We start from the raw sequence: 17,632 nt of genomic DNA, 5'->3' as shown, positions 1-17,632 counted from the left end.
TACTTGATTTGAACTGTCTACAAATTCTTTAAAAAAATTTTTTTTAAAGTGTATTTATTTTTGAGACAGAGAGAGCGAGAGAGAGAGAGAGAGAGAGAGAAGGGCAGCGAGAGGGAGACACAGAATCTGAAGCAGGCTCCAGGCCCTGAGCCGTCAGCACAGAGCCCAACACAGGGCTCAAACCCACAAGCTGTGAGATCATGACCTGTGCCGAAGTTGGATGCCCAACCAACTGAGCCACTCAGGCGCCCTGAACTGCCTACAAATTCTTATCCTTTTTAGTGTCCTGCCCTTTTTGCCACAAAAGTGATTTCCTAAGATTACCTGATGCACACTAGAGTTTAACTCAGGATTTAGTAGGTTTACTTTCGTTGGTGGGTGGTTGAAAGACAAAGGTTTGGGAGATAAAGCCTTGTATGGCATAAGAACCATGACCTCATAAATATTTGAGTGTCTGGAGAGACAGATTCTCTACCTGTGGTCTTCTGACCAGTCTGGGGCAAGATTTCACTGAAAACTAGTGTCTGGGGGGTCATAAAAGCTGGACTCTATGTTTGATATATCTTCTATACTGTCTCAACCTTCCACCTTTTAATCTAATTCACATAAGCATCATTTCTAGAATCTAAGCTCCATCTCCTTCCTAACCTCTTCCCATATCCCTGCTCCCTTTAAAAATGTCCCTTGCTGTATTCATATCACCACCTCTGTCAAAAGAAAAGGGGGGAGGGTTGGAGTGACAGGTCCCTCATAAAGATTCTTTGGTATCCATAGGAACCACTTTAAACCAGTGCTGTCTCCCTTGGACTTCAGACTATAAACTCTACAGGGTGAGAGAAAGAGACATCACTGAATCATTCAACAATTGGCACTCAGTCATTCTTTGTGCTGGGAAGTCATCACTGTTGTTCAGGAAGAATAAAATCCACCACTTCCCTCTGTGTTTTCTGTAACAGAAAGCAGTTGTTAATTATCCTTTCTAAAGCTTTTCCTCTGCTGTGTTCTGACAAGGGTTTGAAGATGTAGGGAAAGCAGCTGATATGATGTGGTTTCAGGGATGACAGGAAAATCTCTTTATCCCACCCTTACCTTCAAACTCATTTCCCAATACCTCCTCTCCATCCTGCTTAGTAATGCCTAACATTTCTCAATTAAAGGTTCATGCCTTTGGCTTAGAGATCTACCTTATTAAAAAGCAAACATCCCTGGGGGGTGCCTGGGTGGCTCAGTCCATTGAGCCTCCAACTCTTGATTTCAGTTCAGGTCATGATCCCAGGGTTGTGGGATCGAGCACTGCGTCGGGCTCTACAATGAGCGTGGAGCCCGCTTAAAATTCTCTCTTTTTCTCTCTCTCCCTCTGCCCCACCCCCACTTGCATGCTTTCTCTCTCCCTAAAATTAAAAATTAAAAAAAAAAAGCAAACATCCCTGGAAGAGTTAGGCTCATTAAAACTTGCATTATTAATCATTTTCGCATAACAGCCAGTTCATTAGATCCCTTCCTGAGAGGGAGAGCTAGAAAAAGGAGTTTCAAGCCAGGAAGGAGGGGGAAGCTGGAAGGAGAGAGAGATTTTACAATTTTACCCAGTGCAAGTTTACTTGGCAGGGTTGATGTCTAGGAGATGCTCTCATTCCCTAAGCCCATCTCTTACTTATATGATAGTTTAATCTTTCAATAAGAAAAAATAATTTTTTTTTTTACATTTTATTTATTTTTGAGAGACAGAGCACAAGTGGGGGAGGAGCAGAGAGAGAATGAGACACAGAATCAGAAGCAGGCTCCAGGCTCTGAGCTGTCAGCACAGAGCCTGATACGGGGCTCAAACTCACAAACTATGAGATCATGACCTGAGCCGAAGTCAGATGCTTAACCGACTGAGCCACCCAGGTGCCCCCCAAAATAATAATTTTTAATAAAATATGTATCTCAGTATAAGGAAGAAAAGCAATACTAAGAGTATAAAAGTAAGAATCTAAAATAATAAAGACATGGCTAGGCCAGCAATAGATAATGAGCAATACCTTTTAATAGTATATGATGAAGATAAAACTGAAATCCTATTGACTTATACTGAATTTTTAACATATTATAACAAAATTATATGTCCAGAAATTTTTGTTTTATATATTTAAAAAATTCCATGAAAACACAAAACTATGTTTGAGAAGAGCCTTGTATAAAAATAATGGAGATATTTGGAATATTTGGATATTTGAATTTGTTAATACAATCACTATTAAATACTTCTTCAGCCTTTCCCAAACTGCGGAGGTAGTCAGTAAAAAAATCAGACCTCTGCTTTTTTTTTTTTTTTTAAAGTAATCTCTCTGCCCAACGTGGGGCTTGAACTCACGACCCTGAGATCAAGAGTCATATGTTCCACCGACAGGCCCAGCCAGGTGCCCCCGACCTCTGCTTCTTAATGGATGCTTCTCTCTGTGAATTTTAACACAATGAAACAAGTATTATTGTACTTGCCCCTCCCTGTTGGTAGTATTACTCAGAAAATAAAAATCTTCCTGGAGGGAAATGGACTCTGGCATAAATATGAGTGAAGAGATATGTCTTCACTGCTGTGAGACAGGGTGGCATATGAGGTCAAACCAGGGACTCAAACAATATTCCTCAAGAATAACCACGAGCTTTTGTCTAAGTACACTCCTCTACAGTGTACAATGTACATAGTATCCTATTAAATAAGATATGCTAACTTTATTTTTATTATTTGAAGCTCAATATCATTTTACAGCATTTTTGAATTTGGGGTATGAGTTTAACAACTGGGATTTAATTGTAGAGTGGATCTGCATTTATTGACATTAGAGGGACAGAGCAGATTAGAACAGCGCAGAGCGGGGTGACTGGATGACTCAGTCAGTTAAGTGTCTGACTCTTGATTTTGGCTCAGGTCATAATCTAATGGTTTGTGGGATTGAGCCTCGCGTCAGGCTCTGTGCTGACAGCATGGAGATTGCTTGGGATTCCCTTTTTCCCTCTCTCTCTGCCCCTCACGCCCCAAAATAAATAAATAAAAAGAGAAAAGAGCAGAGCGGAGGAGACTAGCCAAGGATGTGGCTTTTGGAGCAAGACTACTTGAGTTTGAATTCTGGCATTTACTGGTTATGTGACTTCAGGCAAGTCACTTTTTCAAATTCTGTTCCTCAGCTTCCCCATCTGTAAAATGGAGAGAATAATATATGGAGTGGTTATAAGGATTTAAAGAATTAATCATATAATGTACTTAGGAATCTGGCTCATTGTAAACACTTAATGAGTGTTAGTCATTTTCACTGGATAATCCACAAAATGGACAGTTCAAAAGCAGAGAGTGAAAAGTAGTTTAATGGAGTGAGACCAAGGAGAGAGCAGCAAGAGACATGTTTAACTCAACTGTGCTCAGTTCACTCAAGTTTAGCATCCAGCAGCTAGCTTCAAGGTGTCCTCTTGGCTCTGCTCAAGGGTGAAGATTTAATTCAGCAGATAGCCCTGGCCTGCAATTAGCTCAAAACTCCTGACTGCTAGTCCCAAATATGAAGACCTCTCTTGGCCAGGGATCCTTTTGAAGTCACACTCGACATGCCACAACCCTGAAAACAAACCCAACTCACCATGAATCATAAAGAAATTTGTTTGTAAAGATGTATTGGCAGAGGGCTGGGGGTGAAAGGTGAAAATCGAGGGGACAGGGTGGTAAGATTCATGTTGCTTGCTTTACAACAAAAACCTAATGCAACTCACCATTGGGTGTGTCTCTTTTTCACATGCCAGTTGCCCCTTTTCCTTCTGGCATATATATGAGTGAAGAGAAAGGCTTCTTTCAACCTCTTACATGTCACTCCATGTCACTACCTCCCAGAGGCCTCTCCATTGCCCTAGAGAGTTCACCTGTGGCTCTCCACTTATGTTCCTCAACCAGACAAAAGCCTGGGAATTAGATCAATTTCTACTTAATCTGGTATGCCTCTTGGGGGTTCCCGCCCTTCTATATGCAGCTTATCAAAGTATTCACCCAACACAAACTAACCTCTTTCTTGGGAAACTTCTGCTTGTAAGAAAATGTTCTCTATCTATGCTTAAAGCATACAGTGGGTGCTCAACAAATAATAGTTCCCATCCTAGAGCCATTTGAGGATCTGACGGTAGTTGTAGGAGAGGGAATCAGGAAAATGAAAAGGGGAGGGAAAGAGTGGAAATCTTGCATAATTGGGGTAGATTTAGTATTATGCCACTTCAGAAATTTTTTCTTGCTTGAAGGTTTTTAAGGGAAGAGAAAGGAAGTAGAAAGGCCACAGGGATTTCATAAACATACACCAATAATATCAAACTATAAGAATTGGTTGTTAATTTATTCTTAAGATTGTTGACAAGTAGACTGGGCTTTGACAGAAGACCCAATCATCCTAAAATTGCTATATATATTTTTTTAATTTTTTTTAACGTTTATTTATGTTTGAGACAGAGAGAGACAGAACATGAACGGGGGAGGGTCAGAGATAGGGAGACACAGAATCTGAAACAGGCTCCAGGCTCTGAGCTGTCAGCACAGAGCCTGACGCAGGGCTCAAACTCACAGACTGCGAAATCATGACCTGAGCCGAAGTCGGCCGCTTAACCGACTGCGCCACCCAGGCGCCCCCTAAAATTGCTATATTAACATTTATTTAGAATCTCTTTTGAAGCTGTGCTAGACCTGTTTATCAAGACTGGAACTTTATGGAAGTTCTGGCATGCCTCAAAAGCTCCATAGAATTTCATGATTTCTGCAAATTTACACGGAGAGCTTCCCTCCCTCATATATTCTATTTCCTTAAAGATTTTGACAGCAAAAAATATGTTCTGAGGTAATTAAATGGCAGGAGGTAGCTTCGGGCTGGCATTATTTTCAGTCTGAAAAAAAAAATGGGGCATGATTGCTTCTATGGTTTCTGAAAGGATTAGTTTTTACCTGATGTTACTTGACTTGCATTTCTAAGTAGAAAGACAGCCCATGAGCTTCCTCAAGCCGCAAACAGTCTGCCTGGGGTCTTGTTCAGTCCCTGCCTCCGGGACTTGGAAGAGAGCCTGAGAGGCGATGATGCTCAGAGAGGGCTCAGGGTCACACAGCAGATCTCTCAGATCTGTGTGGCCAGAAAACACAGGTGGGAGGTGAATATCTATGGAAATGATCACTGATCCAGACACCAAACAGCCAACAAGCCTACAGTAGGTGAGATAAAGGACTATTTCTAAGAATCTGTCTGAAAATTACACATTTGTAGATCAATTCCAATTGTGACCTACAAAGCATTCATTTTTGAGTTTCCAAATAGTTTACTCCTTTACAATAGCCACAATGCGAAGTAGTCCACCTGAAGTCAAATCATCTGTCAGGCCACGTCTAAAACTGCTAATTTCTAAATTCCTGTGTTGGTCCTAGAGATTACTCTTAAATCATTATTTTCTTTTAAGTGTACTTTATTTTTTTAAAATCTTTACCTTTTGTTTTCTTAGTATAAAATAAATACATGTTCATTGCCTAGAAAATTTGGATAATGCATGTAAGCACTGGAAGAAAATCAGTTATCCATAATTCCACCACCAGAGAAAGAGTTATATTTCTGTTTTTTCTATTCAGTTACATACATGTGCTTTTTTGTTAAAATGAAACCAGGTCATGCAGATTATCTAATAATTGCTTGTTTTATTTTATATTGCATCATCACTTATCAAAGTCATTAAATTTTTTTTCTATGATATTGTCATGGCTTTGGGGTACCTGGCTGGCTCAGTCAGTAGAGCATGTGAATCTTCATCTTGGGGTCATGAGTTCGAACCCCCATGTTGGGCATGGAGATTACTTGATAAAAAAAATTTAAAAAAATTTTTTCATGGCTTCGTGGGATTCTATAATATGGATATGCCATGCTTTATGAAAGCAATTTCTCAGTATTTCTAATCTTGGATGTTTTCCATGTTTGCTATTTTATTTATTTATTTATTTATTTATTTATTTATTTATTTATTTATTATTTTTGGGTATTTTTATTTTTAGAGAGAGAAAGAGACCAAGTGTGAGTGGGGAACAGGGGCAGAGGGAGATAGAATCTTAAGCAGGCTCCACGCTCAGTGTGGAGCCTAATGTGGGTCTAATTCCACGGCCCTGGGATCATGACCTGAGCCGAAACCAAGAGTCAGACGCTCAACTGACTGAGCCACCCAGGTACCCTTCTGCTGATTTTTTTTTTTTTTTTTTTTTTGAGAGGGAGAGAGAGAGAGAATCAAGCAGGTTCCACACTCAGCATGGAACATGGAGCTGGATGTGGAACTTGATCCCACATCCTGGGATCATGACCTGAGCCGAAATCAAGAGTTGAACATTCAGCCAACTGCGCCACCCAGGCACCCCTCTGATTTTCATAGGTTAAATTCCTAGAAGTGAGATTGATAAGTCAAAGTATATATTTATTTAAAGGGTTTGATACATATTGCCGAACTTAAATATAAAAAAGGTATATCTATCTATGCTCATACCAGTGCAGTGTACAATAATGTCAGTTTTCCCTTAACACATTTATGGTGACTATTAATTAGTAACCGTTGCCATTTTGGCAGAAAAAGTCATCCTGGCATCTCATCATTGTTTTGTTTTCAAACTTTTGATTACTAGGAATAATGAATATTTTTCATATATTTACTGGCCATTTATCCTCTATAGACTTGATTTCGCCCTCTATAGACTGCTTATTCATATTGTTTGCCACTTGTCTTTTGAGATGTATTAATTTGTTGGGGTGCCTGGCTGGCTCAGTCGGTAGAACAGGCAACTCCTGATCTTGGGATCGTGGGTTCAAGCCCTATGCTGGGTGTAGAGATTACTAAAAAAATAAATAAATAAACTTAAAAAAAGAGAGAGATGTACTGATTTAAGGATATTAACTCATTATCATAGTACAAATATATTTCCTAAGTTATTGTTTGGTTTTTAGCTCTGTTTCTTTTTTTTTTTTTTTAATCAAAGTTGATTTTAAAAATTTTTATATAGAGGGGAGTCTGGGTGGCTTAGTCGGTTAAGCATCCAAATCCTGATTTCAGCTCAGGTTATGATCTCATGGTTTGTGGGATAGAGCCCTATCAGGCTCTGTGCTGACAGCACAGACCTGCTTGGGATTCTTCCTCTCCCCCTCTCTCTCTGCCCCTCTCTCTCTCTCAAAATAAATATTTAAAAGAAATAAAATTTTTATATAGATAAATCTATCATTCTTTTACTTTATGGATCTGTCTTTGGTATCATATTTAGTTAGATAAGGTGCTCTCTCTCTCTTTTTAAGTTTTATTTATTTAAAATAAATAAATCTCTGCACCCAACCTGGGGCTTAAACTCACAACCCTGAGATGAAGAGTTGCATGCTCTTCCGATGGAATCAGCCAGGCCCCCTAGATAAAGCTCTCTTTTTAATTTCCAGTTCTCCAAGGTCTCAAAAATGCTCAAGACCTCTTCACAGTTTGCAGCTTTTTATTTCTTCAGTAGCATTTTAGCCTTCAAACTCATGTTTATTTCCAAAAGGGAATACTTAACTATTTTTAATTTCTTTCAGTTCTTGCATTAAGATCTGTTTCACAGAATACATGAAGGAGTACACATCAATTCTAGAATCTAAAGGAATGGAACTTTATTTTGTCATGAAGTCAGTTTAAATTCACATTTAAAATTTTGTTATTTTTCTGTTTAAATTTAGCTTAAAAATTACCTACAGTAAATGACATAAATTTGTTCAGGAGTGCTGGAACACCCTATTCTAAGACAGATCAGGCACTGTTAGGGAAGGAAGAGGGTGGGATTATTCCATTAGATTGAACCACATGAGAATGTTATTTGACTTGATTTCGCCCTACAGATTGGCAATTTCATAAGGTTCATATATAGATCCTATACATAAATGACTTTAGAATGAAAAAGGAACTTTTGCTCCCCTTGTGTTAGATTAGAAAATAATTTCCTTCTGGGGCACCTGGGTGGCTCAGTCAGTTGGGCGTCTAGCTTCAGCTCAGGTCATGATTTCATAGCTTGTGAGTTCGGGCCCCATGTCAGGCTCTGTGCTGACAGCTCGGAGCCTGGAGCCTGCTTCGGATTCTGTGTTTCCCTCTCTCTCTGCCACTCCCCCACTCACTCTGTCTCTCTCTCAAAAATAAAAACATTTAAAAAAGTTAAAAAAAGAAAATAATTTCTTTTTAATTGAACAGAATCAACCAGGCACAGGCCTACCTCATAGAATAAAAGAATCTATTTTACTTTTACTTTTTTTTTTTCTTGCTTCTGATAGCTGTGAGGAGATAGAAGAATTTAGAAAAGTGGCATGATCTTCCATTTTTTTTAAAGCTCTTTTGCTTTTTTTGTTATTGTTGAGGTATAATTGACATACGTTATATATTGCTTTAAGGTGTACAAAATAATGATTTGATATTTGTATATTTTGTAAAATGATCACTACAACAAATCTGGTTAACATTTCTCATAATTTTTTTATACAAATTATCTTTTTTTTAGTATACGTGCTGCCAAAGTGAGCACCAAATCATCTTTTAAAAAAAATTTAATTAATTACTTTGAAATGAACTCTACCCCCGATGTGGGGCTCAAACTCATAATCCCAAGACTAAGAGTTGCATGCTCTACTGACTGAGTCAGCCAGGAGCCCCTCTCATAATTTTTTTCTAAGATTTTATTTTTAAGTAATCTCTACACCCAACATGGGGCTTGAAACTACAACCCTAAGATCAAGAGTCGCACACTCTACTCACAGAGTCAGCCATGTGCCCCTCTCATAATCTTTCCTAAATAAGGTCCAGCTTCTGGCTATTTTACCAGTTGTATATTCTTATTTTAAAAGCAGTGAATTGTTCAGGATTTTATTTTATTTTTTAAAAATATTTTAAGTAATCTCTACACCCAACATGGGGCTCGCACTCACAACTCTGAGATCAAGAGTCTCATGCTCTACCGACTGAGCCAGCCAGGTACCCCCAGGATTTTAATTTGGTTCTCTTAGTACATACTTTTGGGTGTGAGGCTTAGCATTTCATGGCATTTCTAATTGTAGGACTACTTCTTAAATGGGAATAAGTAGTTCTCTGAGTGCTAAATCCTCCAAACTGTACAGTTATAGAAAATTTCCACTCACTGACAATTCAGAAAGCCATTTATGTTATGGTTGCCTTATATGATTATAAAACATCTGTATTACCAAGTTTTACCTTCTCACAGGACAACTGCTTATGGAAAGTAGTGCTACAGCCATTTCTGTGGTGCTTGTGAGGTATCATCATAATTTACTAAGATAGTATTTCTAGGTAATGTCTTATTTCCTGAAAAAATTCAGAAACTGTTCCTGAGACACTTATCAAAGCTGGCTTCCAGACAAATAGGGTCATGTCCTTTCCTAATTGGGTAGTTGGATTGGGATGAGACCATCATTCACTTGAAGTCACCAAGGGCTTTCTTACTGCAAAAGTCAGGCTCTCTGGTTCCCAGGGTCTAAATTCTGTCAGAGAGCCTGCCCACTGTCACTGCCTCAGATCCCTTTCAAAATGTGAGATGTCCCAAACCAAACCCAAGTGTGTTGTCACTCACCTTTCTCTATCCAGTCAGTGCCTTTCATCCTGAGCTCACTGTGATCCACGTACTTCAATAAGAGCCCTAAATGTAGGATAAAGTCAATGAGTCTGTGGTCTGGCTCTGGCTCTAAGCAGTTGGCAGAACTGGCCTTTTGATAATTAGATTCTAAAACTTTGACTTCCAAGTGCCTGAAAGTTACCTAAAGACAACAGCCCCTTTCTTCAAAAAAAGTATTTTTGAAGTTATCTTCATAAAGAATGAGGATACTCAACAACACAGTTTGGGAGAATATAGGGTAACGTGACTGTAGAAATGCAAAGATTATTTATACCTGCAAATAAGACTGCTGCTCTTCTGATAGGAAGCTTTGCATTCTTGGAGAACATCAATGTTTGGGCTACGAGGTTAACTTTCCCCTTGCATTTTTTTCCCTAAGTGGGGAAAAAAGTAAGAGTAGAAAGGAGTGAAACGCACGACTATTTTTGTCAGCCTCACTATAGTTTCCAGAGTCAGGGACTATGTCAGACATCGGACACATATAGCATAGTGCTTGAAATAGTGATTGTGGTTGCTTAGCGCCACAATAACAAGCCCCTAGACAAAGTTAAATCCTCTGAATACACCTTGCTCACAGTCACTCATGCCACATACTGTGCCCGTGATGCCTCTAAGTCCATCTCCACCTCTCTGTTTCTAAGTCTTCTCTGTCTTGAGCACTGCCTCCCTATCAGCTCTTCCCCCGTCACCCTTGCCTTCCTGACCTTACTCTGCTCTGAGCATTTTTGCAGGTACTCCTCTCTAGGCACATGTCATTTTCCACCTTGAGTTTCCATTTAACTTCCCACAGAAGTTTTATCCCCCTTCCTAGCTAGCAAGCTCCCTTGGGAAGTTTGTATCCTTGGCATGTTTCTGGGTTCCCCATGGCCTGTTGCACATTGGATGTGTTGTGCCTACTGGCTGAATAAATGTGCCTCTCAGTGGGTCTGCTACAGGGATAGGCAGCTTGGGATAGGAGGAGGGCAATCAGAATCTATTCCTATAGATCTTACGATGGTACATGGATAATCTATAACCGGAATTTCTGCTGTAAATATTGTTATCACTGCCTCAGATGTAAGTTTGCCTACAGGTCAGAGAGATCATTCCCAGTGGAAAGCCTGACACTGTGAGGCTTCCTAGCCCTGTAACTCTGATCGGAGGAGCCCACCACTGGGTCCTAAATAGGTTACACAAATGGAAGATCCCTGTGGGAATAGTCAGTCCTAGGGTCTTCATAGTAGGATCCCAGCAGTTCTAGAGTCAGATGTCCAGAAAACCATGGATAGGCCCCCTGAAACTGCCCTGGCTCAAGCCTTCCCCTGAGATTGGCCCCAGTAGCCTTAGTTAAGTCTGGAAGGAGAAAGGATGCCATCTGGGTCCTAGCAGAGTCAGTGGCATGCTGCCAAGCATGCTGCATGGCCCATGATAGCCTAGCAACCCTTGCTTGCGGCTCCCTAAACATGGTCTAATGGAGGGTAAAATAATCCACGACACCCAAGAAAAGGGTTAGAGATCATTGTAAAGGCAATACATAACTCCATTTCAATTCACTCCATAAGCAGTTTTTTGAGCATGTACTATCAGCCCTATACCCTATATAAGCCTCTGACCCAGGTTAATGGGGCTCCCATTTCAAAAGAGAGTCTTTCTGATGAGAAAGGGTGGTAATGGAAAGTGCATCTGTGACTCAGTTGGGAGGAAACTGTAGAAAAATAGGTTCCCAAAGCAAGATGGTTCATGGATAACAGCTGCTGATGTGAAAGGGGATGGGAAATATTTCCTTTATGTCATGTTCCTCCCTTTAAAACTACGTCAGAAAAAATAAGTATGCTAGCATATGAAAGAGCTAACATAGCCATTATTGCTCACGTACAAAGAACTTGCAGACTTTTCCAACTTTGCCACACCTGATGTACCAGGGATCTTTGCAGTACACTTCTTGGGGCAGCTTCCACTTCAGGAACTGGGCACATATAATTAGGACCTGCCTGCTTTCCTGTGGAAAGGATTATCAGAGATCAGCATTTTTCAAATATTTCTTTTTTTAGCTGACCTAACTTTTCTTCAAATAAAACTGATACTGAAGTCCAATACGAAAAGCTGATAAACTCAGAATTATCCTGGCTAAAGCGAGGGCAGGGATGGAAAGGAACCAGAGTCCTGTCCTCCTTCAATTTCCCCAGTCAGTTCCTTATAGGGGACTCATAAAGCCTGCAGAATTGTGGGGAGGATGGAGAAGCCACTGGTCTGGGGCAACAGTGAGAGCTGTCAGGTGCAATACCCAGAGCAGGGATTTGGGCAGGAGTTCCCACTCCCCCACCCCTAGACCTAGGGCTCCTCCACCCACGTGCTGCTCCTGTGATATTCTCCTGTCACTTTATACAGGGAAGTATAGCTTCTCTTCTCCCAGACCTTGTGGAATCTCTGACTTGGAACGACTTCTGGAAGGCACTGATCCCTTCCTGATCCAGATGCTTGAGCAGAATTTAGCAAGTAGGCTTCTTCTCTATTCACTGCTGTCAGAATGCTTCCCACGTACCACACACCACCTCAGATGAGTATCCAAGCAAGTATTTTGTCCCACGTCCACTAGATTTGGACCATTCTTTTGGAGACTGATAGGAATACAAGTTAGTTCAGCTACTCTGTTTATTTGTAAATATCTAGTAAAGTTAAAGATGCCCAGATATTCTACTTCTGAGTTTATTCCCTCAAGAAACTCTCATACAGGTATGCAAAGAAATACATAAAAGAATGCTCATTGCAGCATCGTAGTAATGAAAAACTGGAGGCGATGTAGATGTCCGAGCATAGGAGGGAGAAGTGTGAGGGTATCCTCAAGATGGAGGATTCTGTACGGCAGGAAGAATAAACAAGCGGGAGCCCCACATGCGGGCAAGTCTTATAATGCTAAATATGCAAAAAAGAGCAAGTTGCTTGCTGACAGATTTATAAATGATACAACATACGAAGTGTTTTTCTACATATAAAGTTTTAAAACGTGAAAACATATTACCACAGAAGTTGGTAACAATACAATTCAGGATGATAGTTGTTGAGGGAATTCATTTGGGGATAGGCGTGTGATTTATTCCTATTTTATTTCTTACAGTGGGTGGTAGATATATGGGTATTTATTATGTTCTCTGTGTTAGTGACTCCCAACCTGTTTAATGTTGGATTCCACCTCTCTAGCCTTGAAGACAAGGCTAGGGATCATTCAAGGTTTGAAAGAAAATAAGCTCAGAGCCTTGGCTGCTCTATGCCTTGCCTGATTGCCAAGGGCTGACAGGGGTGGGGATGGGGTGGGATGGGTATCAACGCATCCACATATCTATGACCCCTACAGGACATACTTCTCCATCACTCGGTTGGGAAGCTCTACTCCATACTTTATTGGGGTCTGAAATATTTCATATTTCTGTTTATGAGGCCATAACACTTCCCCCATGTCAAGACACCAGGGCCCACTATAATCTTAAATCTTGTTTCTGATTCCGCTTTCATTTCTGTAATGGGGAGCATAAATAAGGGCAAGTTCAGCATTTTTCCAGAATCCTTGTGCACCTCTCTGGTTTGCTGTAATTGGTCGTCATAGTTAGCACCTTGGGATGGATAGGCTCCTGAGGTATGGGAAAGTACCAAAGATGATGACATCCCACCCACAACTCTATGACAGAAACTTGTGGAAGATTAAGGAGATGCAGAGTCTTCTTTAGATTGTCAGAGGAGCTACTATTTCTGACTTAGCCTGAACACAAGTCTATTCGTCCAAAGGCCATGAGGCAGTTCTTAAATAAAAGAAAGGTAATGGGATATTGTTATTGACATCAACAAAAAGTTTGTTGAAGTGGGCATGGTATTTAGGCCTCTGTGCTAGGCTAAATATTGGGGTGGGGTAACAACAAGGTATATTTATTGTTCTTACCCACAAAGGGCCATAATTTCCTATACAGAAATAAGGAGTAAGATTTTTTACATAATTCACTTAGGCAAAATAATTGAAAGGTAGTCTGTGCTAGAGGAAATGGTGAATAAAGATGGCACGGCAAAGTCCCTGCCCTCAAAGCTATAAAAGCTTATTTGCGTATTTGGCTCTGGATTGGAAGTTATTCAGGGCTGAAAGAAGTTTGACAGAGGTGTTACCTCAGCTACTGCATCATTTTCATCTTGAGAATACAGAAGTAGTGGGACCAAGCTGTCCAGGACTTGATTCTCTATACCCTTCTTATCTGTGTATTTCACAGACTTTATGGAGGCTCCAAAGAGGGTCATGGAGAAACGATGAACATCAGGTCTCACCTATAAAGTATCCAAAGGGAAGCAACTCATCGAAAGTGTTCATGCTTAACTTGCAAGGACTAGGTCAGTTGAAAACCCAGTCCTAACATGAGGCTATTTAGCTGTAGGTAGCTGAGGGCAAGAAGCCAAATATAGGTAAAGTCAGCAAGACCTGATGCTTTGTACTACTGGTTGTTCTCTCACTCTGCATATGAGAAATGTAGTCAGCACAGTTTGTGCCTGATACTAGTATTAACTACTCACACAATGTTTTGCTGAAATTCAAAAACCCAACCTTGGCATATTTGACTCTTCCAAGGACATGGTTCATTGTGCTCCATGCATTTCTTTTTTGAAAATTCTTCTGGGATTTGGGATGGGGACATATGTATAGTCCACCACCTTGACCCATCCTGATTGTTCCTTGAAAGACATCTTTTCTTATACAAACTCCTTCCCCACCCCATGATCAGGGTAAGTCTCTACATCTCTGTAGAGACTCTCCTTGGCAAGTCTCTACATCTCTGTTTTTCGTTTTTGTTTTTGTTTTTTAATCTGAGAAAACAGTAACACCAGTCCTGCTAACATCACAGGTTACCTGGAAGGATCCCAATTTCTATTTGCTGTTATGCCAATTACCCTCCTCTAGGAAAGTCTCTCCTCTCTCATTGTCTTACATCACCAAATAGGGAGAACAGGGTCTTCATCATGGCAGTCAGGGTAGTGAAATCCATTGTCTCGACGAGTTGCAGGAGTATCTGGATGGCCAACAAAACAATCTTCTCGTTGGTTTCACATAAGAGGTCTACGATGCATGGCAACAGGCTCTTGATGCCTTCCCTCTGTGTGCCCAAAGGGAGTGCACCATCACCTCTCCTGATAGCACTTCATCTGTTACCAAAGTAGGGCTCCCCAGCTGAACTCAGTACCTGGTGCTTGTTGAATTTTTGGTAGGGCTGGCTAATTAAGAATAGAGAAGTAAAGAGGGCATGATTGCCCTCTCAGTATTGGCAGGGCTGATAGAGAATGGAGCAGAGCTGTTGTAAGTTGCCTCATAGGGAAAAAATGGAACCAAGAGGGAGATGGTCCAATAACAGAGACTTAGGATTAATGTAAGGAATTGCTTATAGAGAGAGAAAGTGGAATGGCTAGCTCAACTCATAGTGAGTTCTCCAACATGGAATGTATCCAGAGCAGAAAGATTCCTTGCCGGAATTCAAGCAGAAATTGACTGAGGACCTTTAAGCATCCTTCCCATTCCGAATTGGGATTCTGTTCTTCTGAAACTCCCAAAATGAAGCAATCTCAGAGTTTCAAAGTGTAAGACATACATGTAAAAAGTATTAACAATTAACATGCTAATATCTGTCATTCTTGTGTCAGACATACACACATATTTAAATATTTAAAAGAAATGGAACTCAAATGACAAAGTCGAAGGCCCGGAATTAATTTTCCTTTCTGACCCAGGCCTAGTTTCTAGCTAGCCCTGCAGAAAATGAGCTCTCTTTCAACATGAATGTCAGTGATCTTTATTTAGATGATACACATCTTGGGATAGATACCATGGCATATCCAATTTATTCCTTAGAGCAACATGGTTCAAGACATAAAAGGACACCTGAATGTCACCCAGGCTGTGATGATAGTGAGGGTACCTCCTTACACAAATTGTAGGTTTCAAATTTTATGAATATATGTGACTTGGACTTTTTATTTAGTTCTTATAATTTCATGAAATACTTTATAGTCAGTACTTACATATTTCCTAGGCATAAGATTTAAATGGTTCAAAGGGATGCATTCCCACTCGATCCTATTCCCAGCTACCCAATTTCCTTCTCAGCTGTTACCAGTTTCTTGGGTGTCTTTCTAGGGTATGCTTGATTTGTGACTTATAAATCAGTACTCTCAGGGCCCCTCCTACCATCTCCTGGTGTCTGGTAAGATAGTGCAGTCCCTTTAGGGCAAGAGTTTTGAAGACATTATTTCCATGATGTAGCCAGTCTTTCAAGCGGGCAATAGAGTATATGCTGGGCAGTCTCCTAGCCACTGGACTCTGGAGAAGCTGAAAGAATCCAGAAATAAGCCAAAGGATTTACCTTTTTTAAAAAAATTTTTTAATGTTTATTTATTTTTGAGAGAGAAAGACAGAGTGTGAGCAGAGGAGGGGCAGAGAGAGAGGGAGACACAGAATCTTACACAGACTCCAGGCTCTGAGCTGTCAGCACAGAGCCTGACGTGGGGTTTGAACTCACAAACTGTGAGATCATTACCTGAGCCAAAGTTGGACGCTTAACAGACAGATCCATCCAGGCACCCCTGTAGAAGTTACCTTTAAGCCCTTTTTCAGGAGGGGAACCACCTTCCCACCAACTCCAAAATACACATTTTCCTTTGAAACCTGTACTATATTACAGGGTGATGCTTACACTGTAGGTACATAAGACAAGAAGTATTTCAGTAGGCTTGAACCTGAAACTATTTCTATCCCATGTCTGTTATGGATCCCAGCCTGCCATGAAGTTGGATGGGGCCCAGGAAGGCAGGCAGTGCTGCTTTACAGGCTTCCTGAATTCAGCTTCTAACGAATCTTACCTCCACGAAAAATCCTGCAGATGTGAGTTTATGTTTATCATTCCCTCGGTTAAGAAGAGGGACCAACAAGTACATGATCTTATTTGCAAAGAGGTGATTTCTTTCCAGCAATGCACTGCAAAACAGAACACCCAATAGGACACCTCTTAGAAATGCTCCTATTCTTGGGGTGCCTGGCTGGCTCAGTCAGTGGAGAGTATGACTCTTGATCTTAAGTTTTAAGTTTGAGCCCCATGGAGGGCGTAGAGATTACTCAAAATTAAAATCCAAAAAAAAAGGGGGGGGTGGTGGAAATAAATGCTCCTATCCAGATTGCATTATTCCCAGGGCTAGGGGTCCTCTGAGGATTTTGCCCAGCTTCAGGTGCACAGGAGGGTATAGCACTGTCAGGACCTCTAAAATATTTGCCTGGCATAGTGGGTATTTCCCTAACCCGTGATGTTATCCAACTCAGGTTGCTGTTTTAACTAAAAGGGAGAAAAGTACCTAAATCAATGTTGATTTAGAGCAGGTGTACATGGCAAGGAAGCCTTACTTGGCAAGGAGAGATATTCCCTGAAGATGGCCATCTTTTCCTTCCAAGAGGGTCCATCCTTTATTCTTTTCCATGATGTTGAATTCCTGCCAGCACAATGTTCTGAGAAGGAGAGTCTTTGTAGCCTGTATGGCGAAGCTAAATCAAACAAAACCAGTACACGTGAATAGAACAGGTCCCTCCAACTTATCAGCACATGATCACCCTGCTCTCACTGAGGAGGGTCATGCACTGATAGCTGCTGGACAGTAATTCTCTTCTTTCCAGATTTCCCCAAAGACTCTTAATGCTCTAACAACTTGAAAAGCCCTTCACACAAATTTTTAGCATAAAGAAATCTAACTAAATTTTGTATCCCTGGGAGTTTGAAAAGAAATCTATGATAAAACAAATGATATGGGATGCTAAACCCATACCCACTGCTTTTCTCCAAAGCTTTATTTAGGGGTGCCTGGGTGGCTCAGTCAGTTAAGCATCCGACTCTTGGTTTCAGCTCAGGTCATGATTCTCTCTCTCTCTGTCTGTCTCTCTCTGCCCCTCCCCCACTTGCTCTCTCTGTCTCTGTCTCTCTCTCTCTCTCTCAAAAG

General features: G+C 40.7%; 1 protein-coding gene across 1 annotated transcript in view; it reads right to left on the bottom strand.

Annotated features, from left to right (window-relative positions):
- Positions 1 to 2,046: 2,046 nt before the first annotated feature.
- MROH8 (maestro heat like repeat family member 8) overlaps positions 2,047 to 17,632 on the bottom strand; it is a 58,279-nt gene continuing 42,693 nt past the window's right edge. The window contains exons 12-21 of the mRNA XM_053199990.1: positions 17,046 to 17,183; positions 16,511 to 16,625; positions 15,840 to 15,980; positions 14,590 to 14,754; positions 13,778 to 13,933; positions 11,505 to 11,627; positions 9,924 to 10,023; positions 9,608 to 9,673; positions 4,956 to 5,117; positions 2,047 to 2,432 (exon numbers count right to left, since the gene is read on the bottom strand). Coding sequence (XP_053055965.1) covers positions 4,969 to 5,117; positions 9,608 to 9,673; positions 9,924 to 10,023; positions 11,505 to 11,627; positions 13,778 to 13,933; positions 14,590 to 14,754; positions 15,840 to 15,980; positions 16,511 to 16,625; positions 17,046 to 17,183 — 1,153 coding nt within the window. The 3' untranslated portion in view covers positions 2,047 to 2,432; positions 4,956 to 4,968. The remainder of the gene's footprint in view (positions 2,433 to 4,955; positions 5,118 to 9,607; positions 9,674 to 9,923; positions 10,024 to 11,504; positions 11,628 to 13,777; positions 13,934 to 14,589; positions 14,755 to 15,839; positions 15,981 to 16,510; positions 16,626 to 17,045; positions 17,184 to 17,632) is intronic.

This window comes from Acinonyx jubatus, chromosome A3 (genome assembly GCF_027475565.1).
Source record: "Acinonyx jubatus isolate Ajub_Pintada_27869175 chromosome A3, VMU_Ajub_asm_v1.0, whole genome shotgun sequence".
Lineage (NCBI taxonomy): Eukaryota > Metazoa > Chordata > Mammalia > Carnivora > Felidae > Acinonyx > Acinonyx jubatus.
This window is presented reverse-complemented; position numbering and strand designations above follow the sequence as displayed.